Raw genomic sequence first — 24,978 nt, 5'->3', positions numbered from 1 at the left:
GCCACAAATAGTAACAAGCAGGAGGGTAGAGCTGTCCATTGCAGAGCAGGGCAGGGATGCTGCCCTCTTCCCCCCACCACCTTACCCACCTACAGCCTTCTGATATGTTTCTAGACCCAAGAGAGGGGCTCCTTTGCTATCCCCTAAACCCAATTAGAAGCACCTGAGTAGCACAGAGGGCAGGGTTAGTCTCTGGTGTCTGACTACAGTGGTTGTGATGGCATGTGAGCAGCAGCCCCAGCCCCAGCGGCCAAAGATCCTGAGCCAGGCCCTGCAAATGATCATTGGCTTAAAAAATCATCAGGTGAGTTTATATATGACTTGGGGTCTGGGTGCCTTGAGGGTGTGCTCAAGTCCCCTTGTTCAAACTTGTCTTAGCACCCAGGAGTGCTGGGCTCCTCTCTAAAGTGGAGTCTTACGTAATCCCATGACTCCAGGGCCTGTGGCTTTATGTAAAACACTTGGGCAGCAAGTGATTAGGGCTAAAGGGGGCTCAGTCTCCCCCCTCAATCTCTCTGTCTTGTCACTTTCTGAGCCATCCCATGTCCATGCCCAGCTCAGCAGGTAAAATGCCATGTCCAGTGGTGCCAGGTCCAGGAAAGGGGCAGGGCAGGGCATTGCAGGAGGGCCCCACCTGTGTGGGGATGTGCATGGCACAAGCCACTGTGGTGGGCTCTGAATCTGCGAGTGGCAAGAGCCCACAGGCCAGAGCAGGGCCCAGCCCTGAGGGACAGGAGCCACTGCTGGGGCGGTGACTCGCCAAACACCCCCCACCCAGGGTCTCTGCTCTCCACTGGGCCAGGAGAGAAACACACACACACACCGGAGAGCAGGGCCTGACACCCCATGCCCAGAAAGCAGGACCTGTACACCCCCTCCACCCCACAAAGCTGGTAACCTTGTTGCTCCGCCTGCCCCCATAGAGAGCTGCCTTCCATGAGCAGAGCCCTCCTTCCCATGTGGGTAACAGGGCAGTTCCTCAGCCTCCAGGGGCCAGGCTGCATCTCACGCCCCGCACATAGCTAGGAGTACCAGGGCGGACACCTTCACTAGTGAGTTTAGCGTCTCCTGCTTCTTCCATACCACAGGCACAGGGCTTGGGCGGGTTTGGACTCAGGTGGCCAGCCTGTGCCATAACATCCCCACAGCTGGCTTTACATTTTACTCATCCCCCTCCCCAGCCCCTAGAATGTTTCCGCCCACCACCTATGGCAAAACCTCCACTGGCGTGACACTCATGGGCAAATTGTGAGAGTTGGTCCCCCTGCAAGCCAGACAGCCCCAGCTCTCGGCCAGAGCCTCGGAGCTGGCTGCGGAAAGAACATTGGAGCTGGAGTCTCCGTAAGCAGGGAGCCCCATGCTGTCATGTTCACTCTTACCCTTCAGTACAGAGCTGCCCTTGAGAGCCTCTGGGGTGGCCAACCTGCTGTATTTGATACAAATCAGGGGCAGTCCTCGAGCTCTGGGCTAGGGCTCACACTTGTCCTTGCACATGAGAACCAAATGAAACACACCATGCTTCTTTCACTCTCCAAGCTGGGTGTGATACTACACAATGCGTCCAGTCCGAAGCATGTTGATGTCAGTGACAAAACTACCAACAGTGCAGGACCGGGCAGGCAGCCATTGCTCTGCAGTCCCCCCTTTGAGGTGTTAAAGTGAGGTCTGAAGAGAGAAAGCATTGAGGGCAGGGAAAAAAGGAAACAGTAGAAACCAACCAGAAGCTCATTTGGTGTTTAAGGCACTTGCAGAATGACAGGGCACTAAGTTAAGAGTCTGAAGCTGACGGGCCCAAATCCTAACTGTTGCTTATGTCCTGTGTGACCTTCAACAAGTTGCTGCCCCTCACTGTGCCTCAGTTTCCCAATCTGTAACACAGGGTGATAAACTCACCTACTTTACAGGGACCTTCTGAGGAAGAATTCACTCCTGTTTGCATGGCACTCTGACATCTAAGGTGCTAAATATTCCTATTTTAATCGTCTCCAGTGGGGGGAACAACTCAGGGGAGGCACTTCAGTTATTACTTATATGGTTTTACTCTTGCTGGTGTCCCTTTTGGGGCATTTCTCATCTTTCTGCTGGGATTTTACAAGCTGAATTCTAAAATCTTCAGCACCCCTAGTGTGTGGGGCCATTGTACCAGTCTCTCTTCAAGTGCTAAAAAAGGGGGCTGAAATTTCCCAGGCAGTCTAGGGGCTTTAGACACGTAACATCCAGTTATTGAAACATCCAAATCCCCCAGGCTGCCTTGCAGATCTCAGCACCTCATTACGGTTCTGAAGTGGACCCCTGATCTCACACTCCCTTTCTGCTCCTCAAAGCTGGTTCTCCATTGATGCAGCAACTCATCTCCCAGGGCCTCCCAAGAGGGAGGGGTTGGCTCCAGCAAGATGCTCCACCCTAGAGCCCCTCCCCACCAGCCCAGCTTTCAGCCAGTTCCCACAGTGCTTTGGGGAGGAGGCAGTCTCCTAAGGGTGATGAGAGGGAGGAGGTTTAGGCAAGAGACTGATGGCTAATAGCAGCCACAGCCAGTAGTGGCACCCACAGGAGCTGTGCAGGGGATTTGCTAAGGGAGCACCTGCTCTTGTCTAAGCCCAGGTTGCCAAACTCATTTCACAGGTGCCTGGTTTGGACCCAGGGCAAGTCCAGGGCCATTGCACTGACCCCCTCATCCCCACCTTCTTTGCCAGCACCTGCTGCCCCCTCTCCCTACCCAATCTGTGATCCCTGACTGCTGGGTCACTGTAATATCTCCAAGCCTGGCCCATCACTGCCACTGCACAGGTGCTGCTCAGACTGCCAGGCTCGTCTGTCCATTTAACCAAGCGTCCCCCTGAGATACTGCTGCCATCCTGCTGGGTGTACTAGCCACATATGGACATGCTCATGCAGTTTTCCTTGTGGCCACTGGGTGGGGCTAAGACCATGAAATGTGTCCTCAACAGCTTCTCCTACATCCCAGCATTTGTAGGGCTGGGCCTAGACGGTGAGGTGATTGGTGCTAAGGGGCAGGTACATGTACAAAGCATGGGCAGTTGCATTTGGATGCCTCTTCACTGCAGAGCTAACTCAAGCTACCTGTGCCTGAGTCACTCTTCTCATGTTAGCCTAGGTGGAGCAAGAGCAACCATGCTGCAAAATAACATGTGAGCTATCATGTCCACACTGGTTTTCTGCAATAGTGCAGTGACAGGGTATGTCTACATGGCCCTGTCCACATGGCAGCAGCCAGGGTATGTACCCGTCCAGCCTTCCTACCATTCCCCTGTGATTGGCTGGGAAAAATCAGAGTTGCTCAGCTTTACTGCACTGCAAAGAACCATGGGTCATGCCCCCAGCAGCCTGTGTGCCATCCCCCCTGTACTCCACCCCAGCCTGGAGCCCCCTCCTGTACCCCAAACCCCTCATCACCAGCCCTACCTGAAAGCCTGCACCCCCACCCTGAGTCCTGACCCCTCCTGCACCCCAACCTCCTGCCCACACTCTGAACTCCTCATTTCTGGCTCCACCCTACAGCGGGGGGGTGTGGGCTGGAGACCTCACCCCCAGCCCAGAGCCCCCACCCACACTCCAAGCCCCTTAGCCCCAGCCCCCTGCTGCACCCCAAACTCCTTATCCCTGGCCCCACTCCTGAGCCCACACCCCCAGCTGGAGCCCTCACCCTAACCCCCTGCCCCAGTCTGGTGAAAATGAGTGAGCGAGCAAGGGTGGGAGAGAGCTAGTGACAGAGGTATGGGAGAGGAGTGAGCAGGGTCAGGCCTTGGAGAAAGGCCCAGGACAAGCATGTTTGGTTTTCTGCAATCAGAAAGTCGGCAACCCCAGGCATGACTGTAAATCAGCACAAGGGGTGATAGGAGCCAGGCCCCAGCAGGCCGATTCCTTCCACCGGTTTTATTGAAAAGCCACACAGGAGCAGCCCCATGCTGTTGCAAAAACAGACCTTGTCTCCCCCCAGTCCCAGCACCCCAGGTACTGTGCTTAGCCCCCAGCTGTCTCCCCTGTGAGTCACTGGCCCCCTGCAGGGATGGCAGACAGCTCTGGTCCCTGGGAGCTGTGAGGGACCCCTTTGGGGGCAGCCCTTTCCCAGGCCACAGCAGGGGTGTATGTTTTGCTTGAGCCGACATTCCTGTGTCTTCAGCTTCTGCCCTGCCACATTCACCTGCCAGTCCGCCTCCTTCTCCAGCACCAGTTTGGGGAATGGTGCCCTGGGGGCTAAATCCCACCTCCAGCAGGAGATGCTAGCCCTCCACAGCAAGGTGCAACCCCACCAGGCACTAGGTCACGCAGCCCAAAAAACACCAGCTGTGCTGTAGTTTCTCCAGCTTCACCGAACTGTCCTGAATGGCACGGGTGCAGCCTTGCAGAGGGGGACTCCGCTGCAGTAGGAACCAGGACCAGAGGCCTCTCAGTTGGCTGGAGGGGCAGGTCCATCATGCTAGCCTGCCCTTGACAGCTGTCCAGTTCAAGTCCTCTGCCAGGGTTGCCTGTGGTCAAGGTCAGTCTGGCATCAGCGACTGGAAGGGAAATCTGCAGCAAAGTCAAACTCGTTCTGGCCCAGCCACAGCTCTGGCAGCTCGTTAGCTCTATCCAGGCCCAGTTCCACCACCAGTGACATCAGCACCTCCTCATCCACTGGATCGGAATCAATAATGCTAGGGCTGTGGGTGCTGGCAGGGGGAGCCAGTGCCCCTTGGCCCAGGGGCTGGGCTCCAAAGCCCCAGCTCTGGATGGACCCAGCCTCCGCTGGGTGCCCAGAGACCCCCATGGCATGGTACTGGCTGTTGAGTTTCTGCAGCTGCATGCTGGCCAGCAGGTGAGGGGCTGTTGGCAGGGTGAAGGAGGGCTGCTTTGAGGGCAGGGGGGTCGCAGAGGGGGCCATCATGCCCGCACTGGTGATGTGGGGTCCTGTGCTGGCCTTGCTGACATTCATGCCCACCCCAGGGTAGTGCAGGATGGTCACTGCTTTGCGGTCCTTCATGCCCAGGCTGGGATAAACCAGAGAGCTCATCTCCTTCTGGGTCCTGGAAAAGAAACAGGAGTTCTTACTACAAGAGCCAGATCCCAGTGCCCCTCCCCTGATCCTGTCAGCCCCTCGGACTTGCCCTCTGTTAGAGGCACTGGGAGACCACCACAGACAAGCACCATGCCATGGACTGCCCTGCAGCCTGCATTCCCACATGGGAGCCAGCACTCACGGCGCAGCCTGAATCGGGACCCGAGGGCCACCCCATTGCCAGTGAAGTGCCAGCCCATGAAGGGAATGAGGAGAGCACCTCTGGAACCAGATCCTGTGAGCAGCTCAGGCAGAGCCAGCTGGCAGGGGTTGTTGGATCACCAGCCTGCCAGGTTTGGTGTCCATGGCATTCCCCAGGCTATTTCAGTGGCATTCGAGATTTGCCATCCCCTCCTGCAGACCAGGGCCATTCCACCCTGGGTTAAGGATCAGCACCAGGCCCTGCACCGCTGGAGACCCCTGTGCAGGGAGCCAGCACAAGTGGAGGGACAGTGCCTGATGGGCAGATCTCACCATAACTCTGAATGCAGCCACCCTGGGTTCCACCACCTCATGGGAGCTAAACCCAGCTGTGCTCACATATGCTCTGTTCCAGTCCCATCCCAGCCAGGTGCTCGCATGTGCGTATTCCCTTTCAGCCCAGCCACCCACCTCTCCATCCCAATCCCCTGCCTGCAGCCATGTCACTTCCTTCAGGTTTGGATGCTGGGCCAGTCTGCATTCCTTGCAGAGTTTAGTGCTAGCAAAAGCCACCAAGCTGCTGCCCCCGGAGACTGGAGTTCTTTAGCCATAGAACTGTTCTAACAGCAGGGCAAGCGCCCAGTCACCCACCATCTCTGCCAGCCTGTCTTTAGGTTGGCCTTGGGGAGAGGCCAGGAGGGAGTTCACAGGCCATGGCAACCTAGGCTGAAACTGGCAACCAGAGTGCTGGATGATGCTTGTCATGATGTGGATTTGATTATGGGTGTGTCCCCTAGGACAGAATGTGCAGCAGCAGTCAAAAAAGCTAAGAGTGTTCATAACCCTTAGGGAAGGGATAGATAATAGGACAGTAAATATCACAACACCACACTATAAATCCAAGGTACGCCTACGCCTTGAATACTATGTGCACATCTGGTCGCCCCATCTCAAAAAAGACCTATTGGAAAAGGTACAGAGAACAGCAACAAAAATGATCGGGGTCTGGAGCAGTTTCCATATGATGGGAGATTAAAGAGACTGGGACAGTTCAGCTTGGAAAAGAGATGACTAAGGGGAGATATGAGAGAGGTCTATAAAATCATGACTGCTGTGGAGAAAAAATAAGGCAGTGTTATTTATCCCTTCACATAACAAGAACCCAGAGTCACCAAATGAAATTAATAGGCAGGTTTAAAACATAAGGAAGTACTTCTTCATACAAGACAGTTAACTGGTGGAACTCATTGCCACAGGATGTTGTGAAGGCCAAAAGTTTAACTGGGTATAAAAAAAATAAAATTAAAAACTTACATAAGTTCCTGGAGGATAGGTCCATCAACGGCTATTGCCATGATAGCCAGGGATGCAACCCCATGCTCTGGGTCTCCGTAGGACGACAGGGGATGGATCAACCAGTAATTGCCCTGCATGGGCAGCAGGTATCATAGGCCGGGGGAGGCTGTGCCTCCCCCATCAGCTTGGGGTGGCCCTGCCCATGTTCCACCCCCAGACCCCCTTCTGCCTGCTTCCAGTTCCCTTCCCACTCTTCCATGGCAGAGAGGCTGGTGCAGATACATTTGCCTGGCAAGGCTGCCCTGTTCAGCAGTGGCCATGGCAGAGACCCCATCCCACATCTCAGGAAGCATCTTGAGCTTCTGTCCAATTGCCTAAGCAGAGCTCATCCCGCTAGGAGGGTCATAGTCCTTAGACAGGAGCATCTAGCCAGAGATCTGGCACTCAGGGCAGGTGGTCCAGCTCAATGCATTTGGGTCTGGTACCTTTGGTGGATCCTCAGCCTTTGTGCTGAGACAGACGCCCCTGAGCCCTGGGCACTCCTCCCCTCTCTGCCCAGCAGGGAGAACGTGCTAAGCAGAATGTCTGTAACAGTCTTCCTCCAGCCCATGAGATGTGGTAGCCCCCAGCTACCTTCCAGCCCCAACAGCACTTCAGATTCCTCTTTGCCACAAAGGAATATTTGGCTCCACACTGCTCAAGAGCACCCTGGGCAGAGAACAGACCTGTCCTGGGAATGCAGGGCTGCAATCCTCTAATAATGTCCCTGCAAGGATCCCCCACCCCATGTACTTGGATCTAGTTGGTTTCCCTCCCCTATTTAGCAATATGGGAAGGGTAATTGTTCCAGACCCATTTGCAATCCCCCCTCCCCCCCAGTGAAATGGTACCCTCGGGTTGAGTGGCCCCTTCCCATCTCTAATTGCACCACTTGTCCGGCAGAAGTTTTGTGCTGGATGGCCGCAGGGTGCAGTGGAATCCCAGTCACTAACAACAGCCCTCAGCATCTTGAGTGGCACACATTCACATGGCCACCAGCCAGCAAGAGCCGCACCAGGGGTTGACCAATTAGAAGTCAAAATGCACAAGGGGAGACGCCTGCAAGTCCCGAACCAGGGAGCGACTGACATCATCTGGATTGTGCCTTTTCAGGGTTACTAGAAACATGCCTACCTGCAGCTGATTCCTGCTCCATGATTTCTAGAGGCAATGGTAATACAAAACAATGATTTGGCAGCCATAGCCAGAGGGCTGGGATCTGCCCCCATTGGAAAAGAGCATCCCAGGGCATTGCACTGCACTTAACCCACCCAACAGGACCACCCCTTCCCTGGAGCACAGCCCTTGCAGCTAGCAGAGGAATACAATAGCACTCTGCATTGAGAGCTTTATTTCAGTAGGGGTTTAAGCTTTAAAGCTTGATGGTCATCACCACTTAAAATGCAAAGTCCATCCATGTGGCACTGCTGCTGGCCCACTCTGTCCACAGCACACTCCTCACAGCAGAGCAGAGGTGGGAAAAGAGGACAGCGTCAGATCTAGTTAGGCCCCCAAATAACATTTTCCTTAGAGGTCAATCCCCACCCCTCTCAGGGAGGGCCTTGTTAAACTGTTGGTAGAAGATGCTGGCACTGTACAAGTGTTGTGGGTAGTTAAGTAATGCTTCCTCCAGGAATGCTGCAGCATGCGGGTGGGGAATTGGGGGCAGCGGGGGAGGAGAGAAGAATTGAACAGATGGCCAGTGGGCCGTTAAGCAGACTTGAGTTTCAGTTTGAACTCTGGGGGCTCAGACAACCCATCCCCCACTCAGAGGGAATGGATGGAAAGGCAGGGCCTTAGAAGGTGTTAACCAACATGTGCTAACACCTCCCAAAGCTCTAGCTTAGACAGGACAGTGCAGGGGAATGGAATTGGTCCAGTTTTAGCCTCTGCTGCTGCTTTTTGGGAGATTTTCATGTTCTGAAGAGACACTATAAAACCCCACTGAGCAACAAGGAAATTCAGGCTGAAGGCGTAGAGCCCAGCTGGGATTTCAGAGTCCCAGGCCCCACTGGAATACCAGCTTGGGACTGTCAGGCGGGGCCAGAGCACAAGTACAACTCAAGTGCTGGGGTGGATGGGAGTCAGCAGTGGGAGGAGCCAGGAAGAGCTCAGTCCTTTCCCACAGTTTTGCTAGTGCTGTCATGCCCATACTCCTCACCAACAGGCACAGAACAGGCCCTCCTCTCCCAAGAGCACAAACAAGAGGAGAGTCACTATTAGCTGTACAGGGTCTAGTACACACAGCTAGGCCATTCTGAGTGCACCCAGTAGAGGGCAGCGGTGACACCCATGACACAGGAAGCTATAATCACCTCACACTCCTCCCTGCCAAGCCAACCATACTTGTTATAGGAAAGGTCTCTTGTAACCAGCCTAAATATAAGGAGGTGTCCGACAGCACCCCCGAAGAGCCCCTCTCCACAGTATCGAAGTGGTGTTGAAAGCCAAGGCTAGAGCAGTTTCAGGTCAGGGGATGATTACAGCAGAGTGAGATGAAAGAGCCAGTGCAGCAGTTATCACTAAATCAGGCCATGGGGTCACTTTTAGCTCGGATGGGCCACCTGTGCCTAGCACTGCTACTGACTTGCCTGGATGAGCCATGCCACCTGTCTGTGGCAGTTTCCCCACCTGGGAAAGGCAATACCCATTTTCCTACCTCACAGGAGGCTGCTCACTAAGCACTCCCAGGCCAGGGAGTGCAGGGTTCACACTGGATCAGCAGGTGGTGGCAAGCCACTGTGCCACTTGCACGTGCAGCGACAGTTAACGGGGGACAGTTAACGGTGGGGGAAGGAGGAACATACACCCAGATCCGGGGCCCCAGCCCCAGCCGGCTCCACCACCAGGCCAGGATGGAGAGCGCCCCCTAGTGCCCACAGCCTGCCGGGCCGGGGAGACCCCGGGATCCCCCAGCACTGGCATCTCCCCCCACCTTCCAGCCGCAAACGGATTCACAAGCCGGCCGAGCTGGGGCCCGTCAGCACAGCCATGGCCCGGAGCGCACCTCGGCCCCGTGCCCCACAGACCGCGCAGCTTTCCCCCGCCCCCGGCTGGGAGGTACCCGGCGGCCGCCCCCTTTGTCCCCGCCTCGCCCGAGCCCGGCTAAGCGACTCCCCGGGACCCTGCTGCGGGCCCGATCCGGGAGCGGGGGGTTCCCAGCATCGGGCCCGGGGTCCGCCCACCACGTGCCGGGCGGGCGCGCGGGGCTCGAGCCCCAGCGCTGCAGCTGGGAGGCCCGCAGGACCGGCCGGCAGCGCGGCCGCGGTGTGCATGGGGGGCCGCTGCAGAAGCCCGGGGGCGCCCCGAATTTCTGCCCCCGGCTCGCACGCGCCCGAGCCCAGCCGGCGTGTGCCGACAGAGGAAGTTGCACAAGTTACTGCGCTGCCCGGCGACCCGCCCTGCCCGGGGAGGATGCCCAGCGCCCGCTACCCCCCGGGAGTGGCCGGCTGGAGCGTCCCCCGCTCTCACCTCTCGGCAGCTCCCCGGCCAACTCAGACGCGTCCCCGCCGGCACACCCCGCTCCCCATGGGGCGGCTGCTCCGCAGTGACTTCACAGCAACCTGCGGCGGTGCCCGCGGCCCCCTCGCTAACAGGGCAGCCTCCGCAGCCAGGCCCCGGCCCGGGCCAACTACCGCGCCGTTCTGCCCTGCTGCGGACCCGGGCTGCGCTGTCCCTCTTTATACCCGCCGCGATCGCTACTAGCACATGGCCTGGCTCTCCGAGCCCGTCCCAAAACGTGGACGGGAGTTCTGGGAGTGGGAGGCGTCTCCGGCTGGGTCCCGTTAGGACCCTGTGAACTGTGATCCGGCCAGGGGATAATTCCCTGTAATGTAGGCAAGGTTAAGCCAGTCTCGGTTAAGGGTTCGGATGAGATCTTTGCTGGGCGGGGAGATGATCCACCAGCTGCTTTGGGTGAGGCTCTTGCCTTTCTGTGAAGCCCAGGTGGACCTTGGGTCTGAGCCACCCTGGCAATTCCTGTGTTCTTAGCCAACCAGGCACACAGCAGCTATGCCAGGATCTTCCAGAGCCTGGCCCTGCAGCAGGACCTGCCGCACTGCTATGACATGGAGAGGTGTGAGAGGAGGGGCTCAGACAGGTGGCATTCACTACACCAGGAGAGGAGGCCCAGGCCTGCTATCAGTGGCATGCGCATTCAGCTCAGCCTGAAGCTGCGCAAGCTTCTGCACACTACTCGCTCACCCTGTTGTAGAGTAGAGGGGGCACACAATAGTGCTGCCAGCTCTCCCAATTGCATTATCAGTCACACAGGATTTGTTTTTTCTTAAAGTCCCAGCACTTGGAGTCATGTGAACATGCCAGAATCAAACCAATTTGCCTTTTTTTGAAAGTAAGTTTCTAGCTCTAAGATCAGACACCAGAAGGCAAATGCAAAGAACCCAACATTGACTGTTTAACTTCTCATGATTTTAAAGCCAAATTCTGAGTTTGGTGGCCTGTCTCATGGGTTTTGAATGATTGGGGTTGGCAATGCTGAACTTGCTCCTTCATCTCTCCTCTTCTCCCCACATCCACTCTTTTTAGCAATTTTAAAGGTGACCTGCAAAGGATGTTTACAAGATTGGTAGTATGGCCCTTTTAAATCTCCATACAATGTATAAAGAAGGCTGGCCTTTTTTTTTTTTTTTGGTTTGTTTTAATTTTTGCTTTCCTTGTTTTTTTTTTACTGTAGGGTGCCAGAGAGAGTGCAGAGTGACGCTGCTGTAGCACAAAATGGCAGCAGGGGCCGAGCTGCCCTCCCCCAGCCCCAGAAAAGAGATTCCCAGCACAGCTGCATTGCTTGGCTGCTTCATTGCTTGCTGGTGGCACTAGTGCAGCTCTATTCTAGTGCATGTTAACAGAGCATTTGCATGTCGGCCCCTGGGAAATGTACCTTGTGTTCAGCGGGTTACATAAAGAGCAAGCTGGACTTTCCATGGAAACCAGCTTTGAGCACAGTGTGAAGGGCATACTGGGCTCAGCTCACTGCTTGCGTTAGTCTACTCTTATCCAGCTCCCTCCTCGGGAGTAAATCCCTCTTCCTACAACTGCTGGCAGGCAGCTCAAAGGTTAGAGAGCGGCCCTGCAGCGCTCTGAATCCAGATCCACGGATATTCCCCTCCGGGTTTTGCAGGAGCCTCCAGGAGATGGTTGGAAAGGGGCATCTGCTCAGTTTCTTGTGCAGAGGGTCTCCCAGATCAGTTGCTCAACAGCCCTTGAATGAGCGCAGTATTAAGAGGCAGCAGAAAGGCCTGCCCTGACACACACACCCCTTCTTCTAGCCCAGCCCTCCGCCTCATCGGCCTGCCACACAATGGCAGTACAATGAGCATCAGAGAGGAGAAATCCTGCCCCTTAGTCAGCAGCAGGCCACAAAAGTGCTCCCCAGCCAGGGAAGGGTCCACCCCAATTTCTTTCTGTCCCAGGGGTGGGGGGGGTGGGGGTGCACGAGCCTGCTGCACTTCTCTGAAACAACTGCCCCAGCGCTGTGGGCAATTCCGTGCACTAGACGGAAGCCCAGAGCTCCCCTGAAATTGTTTAGTGGGGGATGGGTGGTGGGGGCGTTAAACCTGCTTCAACAGATCTGCCATTGTGCAGTGACTCATGACAACGTGAATACCTGATGAAGCAACACAACTCCACACAGCTGCTATATTAACAGTGAAGCCCTTGAAAGCGCAGACCTGAGTTTCGCACCAAGTTACTCAAACAGCATATTCCTTCCAATACCATTCCCCTGGTCCAGCCCACTGCACTGAGGCTGGAGTCCACTGCGGCCACAGACCGTGGGCAGGGATACAAAGGCTCAGGCAGGCAGGGGAAGGCATGTGTGGGCCAGTGGGAGGTTTGCACAGAGAGAGCTGGGTGGACGTGACCTGTATGTTAGCTATCATTATTTCAGCAAAAAGAAAAGGAGTACTTGTGGCACCTTAGAGACTAACCAATTTATTTGAGCATAAGCTTTCGTGAGCTACAGCTCACTAGCTCACGAAAGCTTATGCTCAAATAAATTGGTTAGTCTCTAAGGTGCCACAAGTACTCCTTTTCTTTTTGCGAATACAGACTAACACGGCTGTTACTCTGAAACCTGTCATTATTTCAGCATTGCTCCATGGGAGCCTGCACTCCTTCAGGCCTATCGCTATGTCTGCCCTTTGTTTCTCTTCCTCCTGCATCCTCCTTTCTCTGTGCCTCTCCTTATTCCCTGTGTCGCTCCTCGTTTCCTCCTTCTCCAGTTCCTGACTCCTCATGGGCCTCATCCTCTTCCCCAGTCCACTGCTAGAATGAGCAATGAAATAGTTAATGCTGACATTTAAGGAGACATGGGGGGAGAGGGGGAGAAGGAAACATACCACTCTGAGTCATTGTTTCAGCCTGCCTGCAGACTCAGGCAGACATCCCTGCATCAGCTATACTCCGTTCACACTTGGAAGGTTTCTTTGTAACCACAAAGGCTAGAAGCAGCTGAGATTCTGACAATGCTACATAGGCCACATAACGACACTGGGGGCAGGTTCACCCACGTCTGTATGACTAGCTTTCCTGCTATACTGCTTTTCTTCTGTAAGGAGCCAAAAGCATATATATCCAGGAATCACTTCACTCAACATTGAAAGGCTGTCACTTCTGTGATGGAACACTGTTTAACAGTGCACAGCAACACCACACAACAGTCCACAGCATGAAACAAATAATAGAAGCATTGCTGGGCAAGTTTAGTTCCCCTGCAGCTCTGTCTAAGGATATATCTACACTAGAGACTATATTGGTGTAGCTATGCCGATATAACCCTATAGTGTAGACGCAGCAGGAACACGAGCCCCTCCTCCCCCCAACAATGCTAGCTAGGCTGACAGGAAGCCCTCTGTTGTCAGCTTAGGTGAGTCTACGCTAGGGGTCATGGCAGCATACCTACGTTGGTTGGGGCAGGGGTCATAGCTATGTCTTGATATAACTTTTCAGTATAGATCAGCCCTCAGTCAGCAGGTGGCAGTGTAGAGCAGTTGTGACTTTACTGGACATGTACCTTGAGGAATGGTTTGTGTTATTTTAGTTGTGATCTAGCAGTTTCTTGTCCCTCGCTCTGTCTAACATTGCTGGGTTTTAGCTTTTTTACTCTGAAAGTTTGTACGATTCCAGCAGAAGTGAACAGGGGGAGTTTTTAAAAGCAATTTGAGGGTGAACAATGGGATGAGCAGAGAAGCAGGCCGGACCTCACAACTTTGGCAGATCTGTCACACATTCCTACATCTGCGGTGAACTGTCACCTGTTGGTTGGTGCATATGGCTGTGTGTGTGATAGACACATGCAGAGACTCCCCTGAAAGATACCCCAGAGCTCTCACTAACAAGCCAGGAGCCAGGAGTTCTCATCTCAGCTCTTCCACTGACCGCTGCACCCCACTGAGCAGAAAACCTGAATGGGAGCCATTAAGGCCCTGTCTACACTACAAAGTTAAGTCGACTTCATGTAAGTCAACATCGAGCCTCCAATTTAAGTAAGTCGATCTTGTGTGGCCACACTACACTCATTGTGTTGGCAGAGTGTATCCTCACTAGCAGGGCTTGCATCAACGCACGGAGCACTGCACTATTGGTACCTATCCCATGTAGCTAGTGGAATTTTGGGTTGGGTTTGCAACAAAACTTTGGCACGGGTGGTTATGGGAACATGACGTTAGCCTCCCATGATGCACTTACCTCCCTCCCTCCTTTCCTGGCAAATAACCAAGCCTTTTTCGCAAGTTTGGGTTATCAGAGCAGACGCCATAGCACAATAAGTATGGATCCAGCTCAGCTGTATACTGTTGTTGTGAGCCTTACACAGACCTCGTGCCTTATCCTGAAGAATTTACAGAGCTGATACAGGAGCTGCCGTGCGGAACAATGTGATGCCATGCAAGCAGCCATGCCAGAAGACATAAAGCAGAGCAATTCACAGTTGCTGGCAACGGTCACGCATCACCTTGACATGGTTGAACGCTATTTCTGGGCCCAGGAAACAAGCACTGACTGGTGGGACCACATTGTTATGCAGCTATGGGATGACAAGCAATAGCTGCAGAACTTTCAAATGTGTAAGGCCACTTTCCAGGAACTGCGTGAAGAGCTTTCCCCAGCCCTGAAGCTCAGCAATACTAAAATGAGAGCTGCTCTGACAGTGGAGAAGCGAGTGGCGATAGATCTGTGGAAGCTTGCAATGCCAGACTGCTACTGGTCAGTGGGGTATCAATTTTGAGTCAGGTTTCAGAGTAACAGCCGTGTTAGTCTGTATTCGCAAAAAGAAAAGGAGTACTTGTGGCACCTTAGAGACTAACCAATTTATTTGAGCATGAGCTTTCGTGAGCTACAGCTCACTTCATCAGATGCAGATTTGAGTCAGTAAATCTACCATGGGATCGATCCAAGTTTGCGGGGCCATTAACAGACTTTTGCTAAGAAGGGTAGTGACTCTGGGCAACATGCAGGACATAGTGGATAGTTTTGCCGCAATGGGACTCCCTAACTGCGGTGGGGTAACAGACAGAACACATATCCCTATCTTGGCACCAGACCACCTTGCCAAAGAGTACATAAATCAAAAGGGTACTTCTCAATGGTGTTGTAAGCGCTGGTGGATCACAGGGCTGTTTCATCGACATCAAGGTGGGATGGTCGGGAAAGGTGCATGATGTGCGCATCTTTAGGAACACAGATCTGTTCAGAAAGCTGCAAGCAGGGACTTTCTTTCCAGATTGCAAAATAACCATTGGTTATGTTGAAATGCCAATCATGATCCTGGGAGACCCAGCCTACCCCTTGATCCCATGGCTCATGAAGCCGTACACAGGCAGCCTCGACAGCAGTAAGGACCATTTCAACCATAGGCTGAGCAAGTGCAGAATGGAGGTGGAATGTGCCTTTGGATGTTTAAAAGGTCACTAGCGTTGTTTGCTTACTAGGTTAGACCTCAGTGAAAGCAATATCCCCATAGTTATTGTTGCCTGCTGTGTGCTGCATAATATCTGTGAAACAAAGGGAGAAAAGTTTCCGCTGGGGTGAGGGGTTGAGGTAGATTGCCTGGCAGCCAATTTTGAGCAGCCAGAAACCGGGGCAATAAGAAGAGCACATCGAGGGGCTCTGCATCTCTGTGACGCTTTGAAAGCCAGTTTCAGCAATAAGCCAGAGTAATGTGACACTTATCTGTTGTTCCTTACCAAACTGTCCCCTCCATTGCATTTTCTTCCCTGTAACCTCCACCCCCACCAACTACTGTGTGTTGAGTGAAGAAAGAGCCTTTTCTCCTCGGTCCATTAAGTTTTATTGTGCACTCAAACACACAGAGACAGCAAAGAAAAGTAAGATAACCTTGGGCAAAAGGTCTGATAACATTGTGGGGGGAGAGACAAGGACAGCTTGCTTACAGATTGTAACAAAGCAGCCTCTGGCAGGACAACTGAGAGTACCAATTCAGGACAAATTGCTTAGAGCAGGGCAGTCACAGCCCAAGACTGGGTGTCCTTTATTATTAAGTCACACCAAACCAGCCAAACAGAGAGGACTTCGGTTTTACCCCACTGGCTAACCAGAAGTTATACAAGCAATTCCCTCAGATACTCCAGTTCCCTTGTATCACCACCAGCACCACTCCTTATGGGGATGAATGGTTATGAAAACAAATAACCCAGTAAAAGAAAAAAGGTTCTCCCGATCCCAAAGGACCAAGCCCCAGACCCAGGTCAATATAAAAGTCAGATATTACCCACAAATCACGCTGTTGCCAATCCTTTAGAATCTAAAATCTAAACGCTTATTCATAAAAGGAAAGAAATATAGATGAGAGCTAAAATTGGTCAAAGTAATCAATTACATTCAGCAATGGCAAAGTTCTTGGTTCAGGCTTGTAGCGGTGATGGAATAAACTGCAGGCTCAAATCAAGTCTCTGGAGTTCATCCACAGCTTGGATGGGTCATTCAGTTCTTTGTTCAGAGCTTCAGTGTAGCAAAGTTCCTCCAGAAGTAAGAAGCAGGATTGAAGACAAAATGGAGATGATGCAGCTGCCTTTTATAGTCCTTTTGCCATGTGGCTTGTGCTTCCTTTGTTCCAAACACAAGCTGCCCAATACATTGCATGGAAAAACCTTAAAGTTCAGTCCATAGGCATGTCCCTGCATGCCTTGCTGAGTCACAAGGTGTATCTGCCTTCTCTCAATGGGTCAGTTGTATAGCTGATGGTCCTTAATAGGCCATCAAGCAGGCGAGGCAGTGCTGATGCCCAATTGTCTGGGTTGTCACCCAGAAGCATAGCACAAGTTTGAAATACAGACAGCATAAAGCCAATACTTATAACTTTTAAATACAAAAATGATACATGCATACAGATAGCATCATCACAATCAGCAAATCATAACCTTTTCATAGACACATTACTTGACCTCCTTTGTACCAGATTTGGTGCCACTATATGACCTTGGTTGCAACAATGAGCTATACGGTCACAGTTCATATTAATAACATCACACAGATGCACTGCAATAACAATCAAAGGTGTGGGAATGAGCACCTTCTGGTCCTTGTACCCTCCCCTGGTATTGAGTGCAAGGGATACAAAACTTCCTCCTCTCCTCTCCCATCCCCCGTTGGGAGAGGAGGACATAGAACTGGACGATGATGGCACAGGTTCAGCATAGGCTGCAGGGAGACTCTAGCATCCAGCTGTCTTTCTTGTACCTCAACCAGATGCCTCAACATGTCTGATTGCTCCTTCATAATTCGCAGCATCTCTTCCTGTGTGCCACACTCTTGTTCCCTGCATGCTCTCCCTCCTCTCTGTCCATGTGCAGGTTGTCGGACAGTGCAATCCTCCATGCTCTGAGCTCCTTCTTGTCACTCTCGGAGGTGCGCACTAACTCATTGAACATATCCTCCCGAGTCTTCTTTTTCCGCCTTCTAATCTGGGAAAGTCTCTGACCCAGTGTGGAGGATGTACCGACAGACAAGGTTTCAGCTGGAAGGAATGCAAAGCACAAGGGTAGCATTGACAGTACATACATTGTTTCTGGTGCAAGGTTAATTTTTTTTATTAAAAAAACACCCCTCAATACACTTCACTGCAAGCCACAACATAATCACAACAGCTGGCTATTGCAAGAATCGGTTTTCTGCTCCAGCCATGGTGAGTAAGGCCAAGAAGCATGGGCGGGAGGTCTTGTGCTGCAGCTTTTGTGAAGACATCCTCGAGATCACTGGTTGGAACTTGAGAAGGAATGGTTTGTCTTCCTTCCCCCCCCCAAATAGTTTGTTTTTTACAAAATTGGCACCAGGTTGGGGGGGAAGGGAGAGAACAGGAAGCCATCACCCCTCCCCCTCTTTTTTTTCCAATGCTGCTTGCAACAGACGGTGATCCCTTCCAACCACAACCACGGCATGTTGGGAAAATGTGGTTGTGTGACCCATATTTCACCAAACAGGAGGCAGATTACTTGTCAAATTGCTTGCGGTTTAAGGACGAGCATTGAAAACTTTTCCCATTTCCCCTAGGTGACCCTATGAGATATCACTCTCCAGAGGGCAACAGAGGTGGCAAGGGAGCAGATGCTGCAAGCGTCTGGGTACAGACTGATCCTTATGCTGAAATGCTATGTGCCGCAATGATGCCAGCAGAGTTAATACTGGAGTGGCACGGGAAGGTGTCCTACCTTGGTGGACGAAATAAAGCAGCCCTTTCCAGAAACCTTCTGCAAAGGATTGCAGAGTACCTCTATGAAACTTCCTAGAGATCTCCATGGAGGATTCCCAGGCCATCCCCATGCACACAAATGGTCTTTTTGGACAGCACCCTCTGCGTAGCTGGAGTGGCCACTGATACCCGTTGTTGTTCAGATTAAACATAAAAAATAATAGCATGTAATCCCTACAGTTTGATTGGGAATGTGTACTCACCAGAGGTGCCTTCCCCAGCATCATGCTCCACCGCCAACGGGTCCTGCGAAGGGACAGGCTCCAGGGCTAAAAATAGTTCTTGGCTGTCAGGGAGAATGGATCCTCTGCTTTCCTGCCTCACATTCTCCTCCTCCTCCTCTTCCTCATCAACAATGTCCTCCTTGTTGTTGCTTGAGGTCACCCAGGGCTCCTGGGAGGTATCCATGGAATGTTTTGGGGTAGGGGTGGGGTCACCGCATAGAATCGCATGCAGCGCCTCATAAAAGCAACATGTCTGTGGGGCAGAACCAGAGCAACCGTTCACCTCCCTTGTCTTCTGGTACGCTTGTCAAAGCTCCTTTATTTTCACGCGGCACTGCTGTGTGTTCCTGGTGTAACCCATCTCCCCCATGCCCCGCACAATCTTGGCATAGATATCAGTGTTTCTTCTGCTGGATTGGAGCTCTGCCTGCACTCTTCTGTCCACACATCAATAAGATCCACCACCTCCTGTGTACTCCATGCTGGAGCATGTTTGCGGTCTTGAGACACCATGATCAGCTGGGCTGGCGAGCTCTCCACGCTGATCAAATGGGAAATGGAAATTCAAAAGTTCCTGAGGCTTTAACAGGAGAGCGGCTGTTTCCTGTGTACCTGGCTGACGTGCACTGAAGTTCAAAGTGCTCTCCAGAGCGGTCACAGCGGACCACTGTGGGACACCTCCTGGAGACCAATTCATTCGAATTACACAACGCAATGTCTACACTATCCCCATGTCGACCCGGGGATGTCGACTCAAGCACTATGCCTCTCGCGGAGGTGGAGTACAGAAGTCGACTTTACAGGCCCCTTAGGTTGGCAGAAGGGACTCGGTAGTGTAGACACATATATTATTAGGTTGACTTTAACATGGCTTATGTCAACCTACGTTTGTAGTGTGGACCAGGCTTGAGTCATCAGATGTGTAGCCATGTATTCAGATGTAAGAACATAAGAATGTCCATATTAGGCCAGACCAAAGGACTGTCTAGTCCAGTATCCTGTTTTCTGACAGTGCTCAATGCCAGGTGCCCCAGAGGGAATGAACAGAACAGGTAGTCATCAAGTGATCCATCCCCTGTCACCCATTCCCAGCTTCTGGCAAATAGAGGCTAGGGACACCATCCCTGCCCATGCTGGCTAATAGCTAGGGTCCTACCAAATTCATGGCCATGAAAAACACGTCACTGACCATGAAATCTGGTCTTTTGTGTGCTTCTATCCTATACTATACAGATTTCATGGGGGAGACCAGCAATTCTCAAATTGGGGGTCCTGATCCAAAATGGAGTTGCAGGGGGTGTCAAAAATTATTTTAGGGGAGTCGTGGTATTGCCACCCTTACTTTGGCACTGCCTTCAGAGCTGGGTGGCCAAAGAGCTGTGGCTGTTGGCCGAGCGCCCAGCTCTGAAGGTATTGCCCTGCCAGCAGCAGCGCAGAAATAAGGGCGGAAATACCATGCCAGGCCATCCTTACTTCTGCGCTGCTGCTGGTGGCAGCTCTGCCTTCAGAGCTGGGCTCCCAGGCAGCAGCCGCTGCTCTCTAGCTGCCCAGCTCTGAAGGCAGCGCCGCCACCAGCAGCAGCGCAGAACTAAGGATAGCAGTACTGCAACCCCCCGGACGATAACCTTGCGACCCCCCCCCAACTCCTTTTTGGTTCAGGACCCCTACAATTACAACACCATGAAATTTCAGATTTAAATAGCTGAAATCATGAAATTTACGATTTAAAAAATACTATGATAGTGAAATTGACCAAAATGGATTGTGAATTTGGAAGGGCCCTACTAATAGCCATGGATGGACCTATCCTCCAGAATTTATCTAGTTCTTTTTTGAATCCTGTTATAGTCTTGGCCTTCACAACATCCTCTGGCAAGGAATTCCACAGGTTGACTGTGCATTGCGTGAAGAAATACTTCTTTTTGTTTGTTTTAAACCTGCTGCCTATTAATTTAACTTGGTGACCCCTAGTTCTTGTGTTATGGGAAAGAGTAAATAACACTTCCTTATTTACTTTCTCCACACCAGTCATGGTTTTATAGACGTCTACATTATCTCCCTTTAGTCGTCTCTTTTCTAAGCTGAAAAGTCCCAATCTTATTAATTTCTCCTCAGACGGAAGCCGTTTCATACCCCTAATCATTTTTGTTGCCCTTTTCTGAACCTTGTCCAATTTCAAAATATCTTTTTTGAGATGGGGCGACCATATCTTCAAGCAGTATTCAAGAGTCAATATGCAAAGTACTCCACTTTGGAAGGAACAATCAGTTGCACGCATACAAAATGGAAAATGACTGCTTAGGAAGGAGTACTGCGTAAAGGGATCTGGGGGTCATAGTGGACCACAAACTAAATATGAGTGAACAGTGTAACAGTGTTGCAAAAAAAGCAAACACGATTCCGGGGTGTATTAGCAGGAGTGCTGTAAATAAGACACAAGAAATAATTCTTCCCTCTATTCTGCCTCAACTGAAGTATTGTGTCCAATTCTGGGTGACACATTTCAGGAAAGATGTAGACAAATTGGAGAAAGTCCAGAGAAGAGCAACAAAGATGATTAAAAGTCTAGAAAACATGACCTATGAGGAAAGATTGAAAAAATTAGGTTTGTTTAGTTTGGAAAAGAGAAGACTGAAATGGGGACATGTCAAAGTTCCTCCCCGACTCTGAACTCTAGGGTACAGATGCGTGGACCCGCATGAAAGACCCCCTAAGTTTATTTCTACGAGCTTAGGTTAAAACTTCCCCAAGGCACAAAGTCTTTGCCCTTGGATTAGGTAAAACGCTGCCACCACCAAGTGTTTTAGACAAAAAACAGGGAAAGGACCACTTGGAGTCCTATTCCCCCAAAATATTCCCCCAAGCCCTACACCCAGGGGAGATAGTAACTGAGGCCACTTACTGGTATAGGGTGGGGCGCAGGGCTGGGGGGGATCAGCATCCCCCATCCAGCCCTTCCAGTCCAGCTGGCCTGTGCCACCCAGGGCTCCCGTGTTGATTTAAAGGGCCCGGGGCTCCGGACACTGCTGCTGGCGTAGCGGCAGTGGCGTCCGGAGCCCCTGGCCCTTTTAAATCGCTGGCCCCAGGGCAGTTGCTCCCTTTGCCCTCCCGCCCGTCGGAGGCCGGGGGGGCCAAAAGGGGCAGGAATGTTAAAGTGCTGCAGGGTCCTTTGCCACGGCAGCACTTTAAGGATGGTCCTTTGCCGTGGCAGCGCTTTAACATTGCTGCCCCTTCCCCCTGCTCCGTTGGTGGCCCTGCCAGTATGGACCCTACCAGCAGGACCGCCGACAGGGGAGGCAAAAGGGGCAGGGACATTAAAGTGATGCCGCGGCAACGCTTTAATGTGGGCTGGGTATGGGCCAGTGCGGGTTCTTACCGGTACGTAGTACTGGCCCGTACCGGTTCACTTTCACCCCTGCCTACACCCCCTTTCCTGGGGAAGGCTTGATAATAATATCCTCACCAATTTGTACAGGTGAACTCAGACCCAAACCCTTGGATTTTAAGAACAGTGAAAAATCAAACAGGTTCTTAAAAGAAGAATTTTATTTAAAGAAAAGGTAAAAAAATCACCTCTGTAAAATCAGGATGGTAAATACTTTACAGGGTAAGCAGATTCAAAACACAGAGAATCCCTCTAGGCAAAACCTTAAGTTACAAAAAGACACAAAAACAGGAATATACATTCCATCCAGCACAGCAAATTTTACAAGCCATTAAACAAAGAAAACCTAATGCATTTTCTAGCTAGATTACTTACTAACTTTACAGGAGTTGGAGAACTTGCATCCTTGATCTGTTCCCGGCAAAGGGTATCACACAGACAGACAAAAGCAAGCCTTTCCTCCCCCAGATTTGAAAGTATCTTGTCACCTCATTTTGGGTCAGGGTGCCAGAGAGGTTACCTTAGCTTCTTAACCCTTTACTGGTGAAAGAGTTTTGCCTCTAGCCAGGAGGGATTTTATAGCACTGTATACAGAAAGGTGGTTACCCTTCCCTTTATATTTATGACAGGACATGATAACTGTTCTCGTAGAATATCAGGGTTGGAAGGGACCTGAGGAGGTCATCTAGTCCAACCCTCTGCTCAAAGGAGGACCAATCCCCAATTTTTGCCCCAGATATCTAAATGGCCCCCTCAAGGATTGAACTCACAACGCTAGGTTTAACAGGCCAAAGCTCAAACCACAGAGCTATCCCTCCCCCAAGTACATAAAAGGTTGTTAAAAGGAGGAGGGAGAAAAATTGTTCTTCTTAACCACTAAGGCTAGGACAAAAAGCCATAGGCTTAAATTGCAGCAAGGGAAGTGGACATTAGGAAAAACTTCCTAACTGTCGGGGTGGTTAAGCACTGAAATAAATTGCCTAGGGAGGTTGTGGAATCTCCATCATTGGAGATTTTAAAGAGCAGGTTAGACAAACACCTATCAGGGATGGTCTAGATAATACTTAATCCCACCATGAGTGCAGGGGACTGGACTAGATGACGTCTTGAGGTCCCTTCCAGTCCTATGATTCTATATTTTCTGTCTTATTATCTATCCCTTTCCTAATGATTCCCAAAATTCTGTTTGCTTTTTTGACTGCCACTGCACATTGAGTGGACGTTTTCAGAGAATTATCCACAAAGACGCCAAGATCTCTGTCTTGAATGGTAACAGTTAATTAGACCCCATCATTTTCTAGGTATAGTAGGGGTTATGTTTTCCAATGTGCATTACTTTGCATTTATCAACATTGAATTTAATCTGCCATTTTATTGCCCAGTCACTCTGTTTTGTGAGATCCCTTTGTAACTCTTGGCAGTCTGCTTTGGACTTATCTTGAGTTGTTTTGTATCATCTGCAAATTTTGCCACCTCACTGTTTACCCCTTTTTCCAGATCATTTATGAATATGTTGAATAGGACTGGTCCCAGTACAGACCCCTATGGGACACCACTATTTACCTCTCTCCATTCTGAAAACTGACCATTTATTCCTACCTTTTGTTTCCTACCTTTTAACCAGTTACTGATCCATGAGAGGACCTTCTGTCTTGCCCCATGACTGCTTACTTTGCTTAAGAGCCTTTGGTGAGGGACCTTGTCAAAGGCTTTCTGAAAATCTAAGTACACTATATCCACTGGATCCCCCTTGTCCACATGCTTGTTGATCCCCTCAAAGAATTCTAGTAGATTGGTGAGGCATGATTTCCCTTTACAGAAATCATTTGTTGACTCTTCCCCAACAAATTATGTTCATCTAGGTGTTTGACAATTCTGTTCTTTACGATAGTTTTAACCAATTTGCCCAGTACTGAAGTCAGGTTTACTGGCCTGCAATTGCCGGGATAATCTCTGGATCCCTTTTTAAAAATTGGCATCACATTAGCTATCCTCCAGTCATTTGGTAGAGAAGCTGATTTAAATGATAGGCTACAAATCAGAGTTAGTAGTTCTGCAATTTCACATTTGAGTTCCTTCAGAACTCTTGGGTGAATACCATCTGGTCCTGGTGACTTATTACTGTTTAGTTTATCAATTTGTTCCAAAACCTCCTCTAATGACACCTCAATCTGGTACAGTTCCTCAGATCTGTCACCTAAAAAGAATGGCTTAGGTTTGGGAATCTCACTCACATTCACATCTTTGAAGACCAATGAAAATAAATCATTTAGTTTCTCTGCAATGGCCTTATTGTCCTTGAGCACTCCCTTAGCATCTCCATCACCCAGGGGCCCGACTGGTTTTTTAGCAGGCTTCCTGCTTCTGATATACTTAAAAAATTTTTTGCTATTATTTTTTGAGTCTTTGGCTAGCTGTTCTTCAAATTTTTTTATGGCCTTCCTAAGTATATTTTTATACTTCATTTGCCAGAGTTTTGCTCCTTTCTATTTTCCTCCCTAGGATTTAACTTCCAATTTTTAAAGGCTGTCTTTTTGCCTCTCATTGCTTCTTTTACTTCGTTGTTTAGCCATGGTGGCACTTTTTTGGTTCTCTTACTGTGTTTTTAAATTTGGGGTATACATTTAAATTGAGCCTCTATTATGGTAGAAGTATGCTGGGCTCAGGGTGGGGGTGGGCTAAAAGGCTGCAGGGTGTGAGCACTGGGGAGGTCTAGGACTGCAGCTGTAAGCCGTGTCAGGGTGAGCTCCACCCTGACATCTGGTGGTGAGGTGTGGCAAGTTGTGGAAAAGAACTTCAGGGGCCAATCTCATTTGCATAGGCACACCCACCCCACCTAGACTGAGGCCATAGCTGCCCAAATGGTCTCTTTGGCTGCTGTGGGATCCCCAGTGTCTCTGTTATTGGGGCAGGAAGAATAAATTGTTATCACCCTGATTATGGGAACTGTGCTTGGAACTGTACTTGGCCTTTTGTTATGACGGAGGGACTCACCATCAACTAAGTAGCACTCGCTAGGCAAGGGTCATGGGTTCCAAAACTCTGTGAATTGAGAGAGGTTGGGGACAAGTATTAATACTTGGTGGCTTAGGCCCCTTGGTGAGGGCCTTACATGCTA

General features: G+C 51.0%; 2 protein-coding genes across 5 annotated transcripts in view; both read right to left on the bottom strand.

Annotated features, from left to right (window-relative positions):
• Nucleotides 1–3,832: 3,832 nt before the first annotated feature.
• Nucleotides 3,833–5,011, bottom strand: CITED1 (Cbp/p300 interacting transactivator with Glu/Asp rich carboxy-terminal domain 1). The gene has a single exon (XM_048863420.2). It carries the CDS (start codon nucleotides 5,009–5,011, stop codon nucleotides 4,511–4,513), a length of 501 nt encoding a protein of 166 aa, XP_048719377.1. The 3' UTR covers nucleotides 3,833–4,510.
• Nucleotides 4,940–24,978, bottom strand: part of HDAC8 (histone deacetylase 8) — a 156,097-nt gene continuing 136,058 nt past the window's right edge. For 2 of the 4 annotated variants that reach the window (XM_048863408.2, XM_048863418.2), the window contains one exon: nucleotides 15,810–17,519. In XM_048863408.2, coding sequence (XP_048719365.1) covers nucleotides 17,278–17,519 — 242 coding nt within the window. In that variant the 3' untranslated portion in view covers nucleotides 15,810–17,277. Of the gene's footprint in view, nucleotides 5,025–15,809; nucleotides 17,520–24,978 lie in introns of those variants that run through there. The other 2 variants (XM_048863416.2, XM_048863409.2) reach the window with 2 other exon arrangements.

This window comes from Caretta caretta, chromosome 9, assembly GCF_965140235.1.
Source record: "Caretta caretta isolate rCarCar2 chromosome 9, rCarCar1.hap1, whole genome shotgun sequence".
NCBI lineage: Eukaryota > Metazoa > Chordata > Testudines > Cheloniidae > Caretta > Caretta caretta.
Note: the sequence above shows the minus strand (reverse complement) of the source record. Positions and strands in the feature narration are given on the sequence as shown.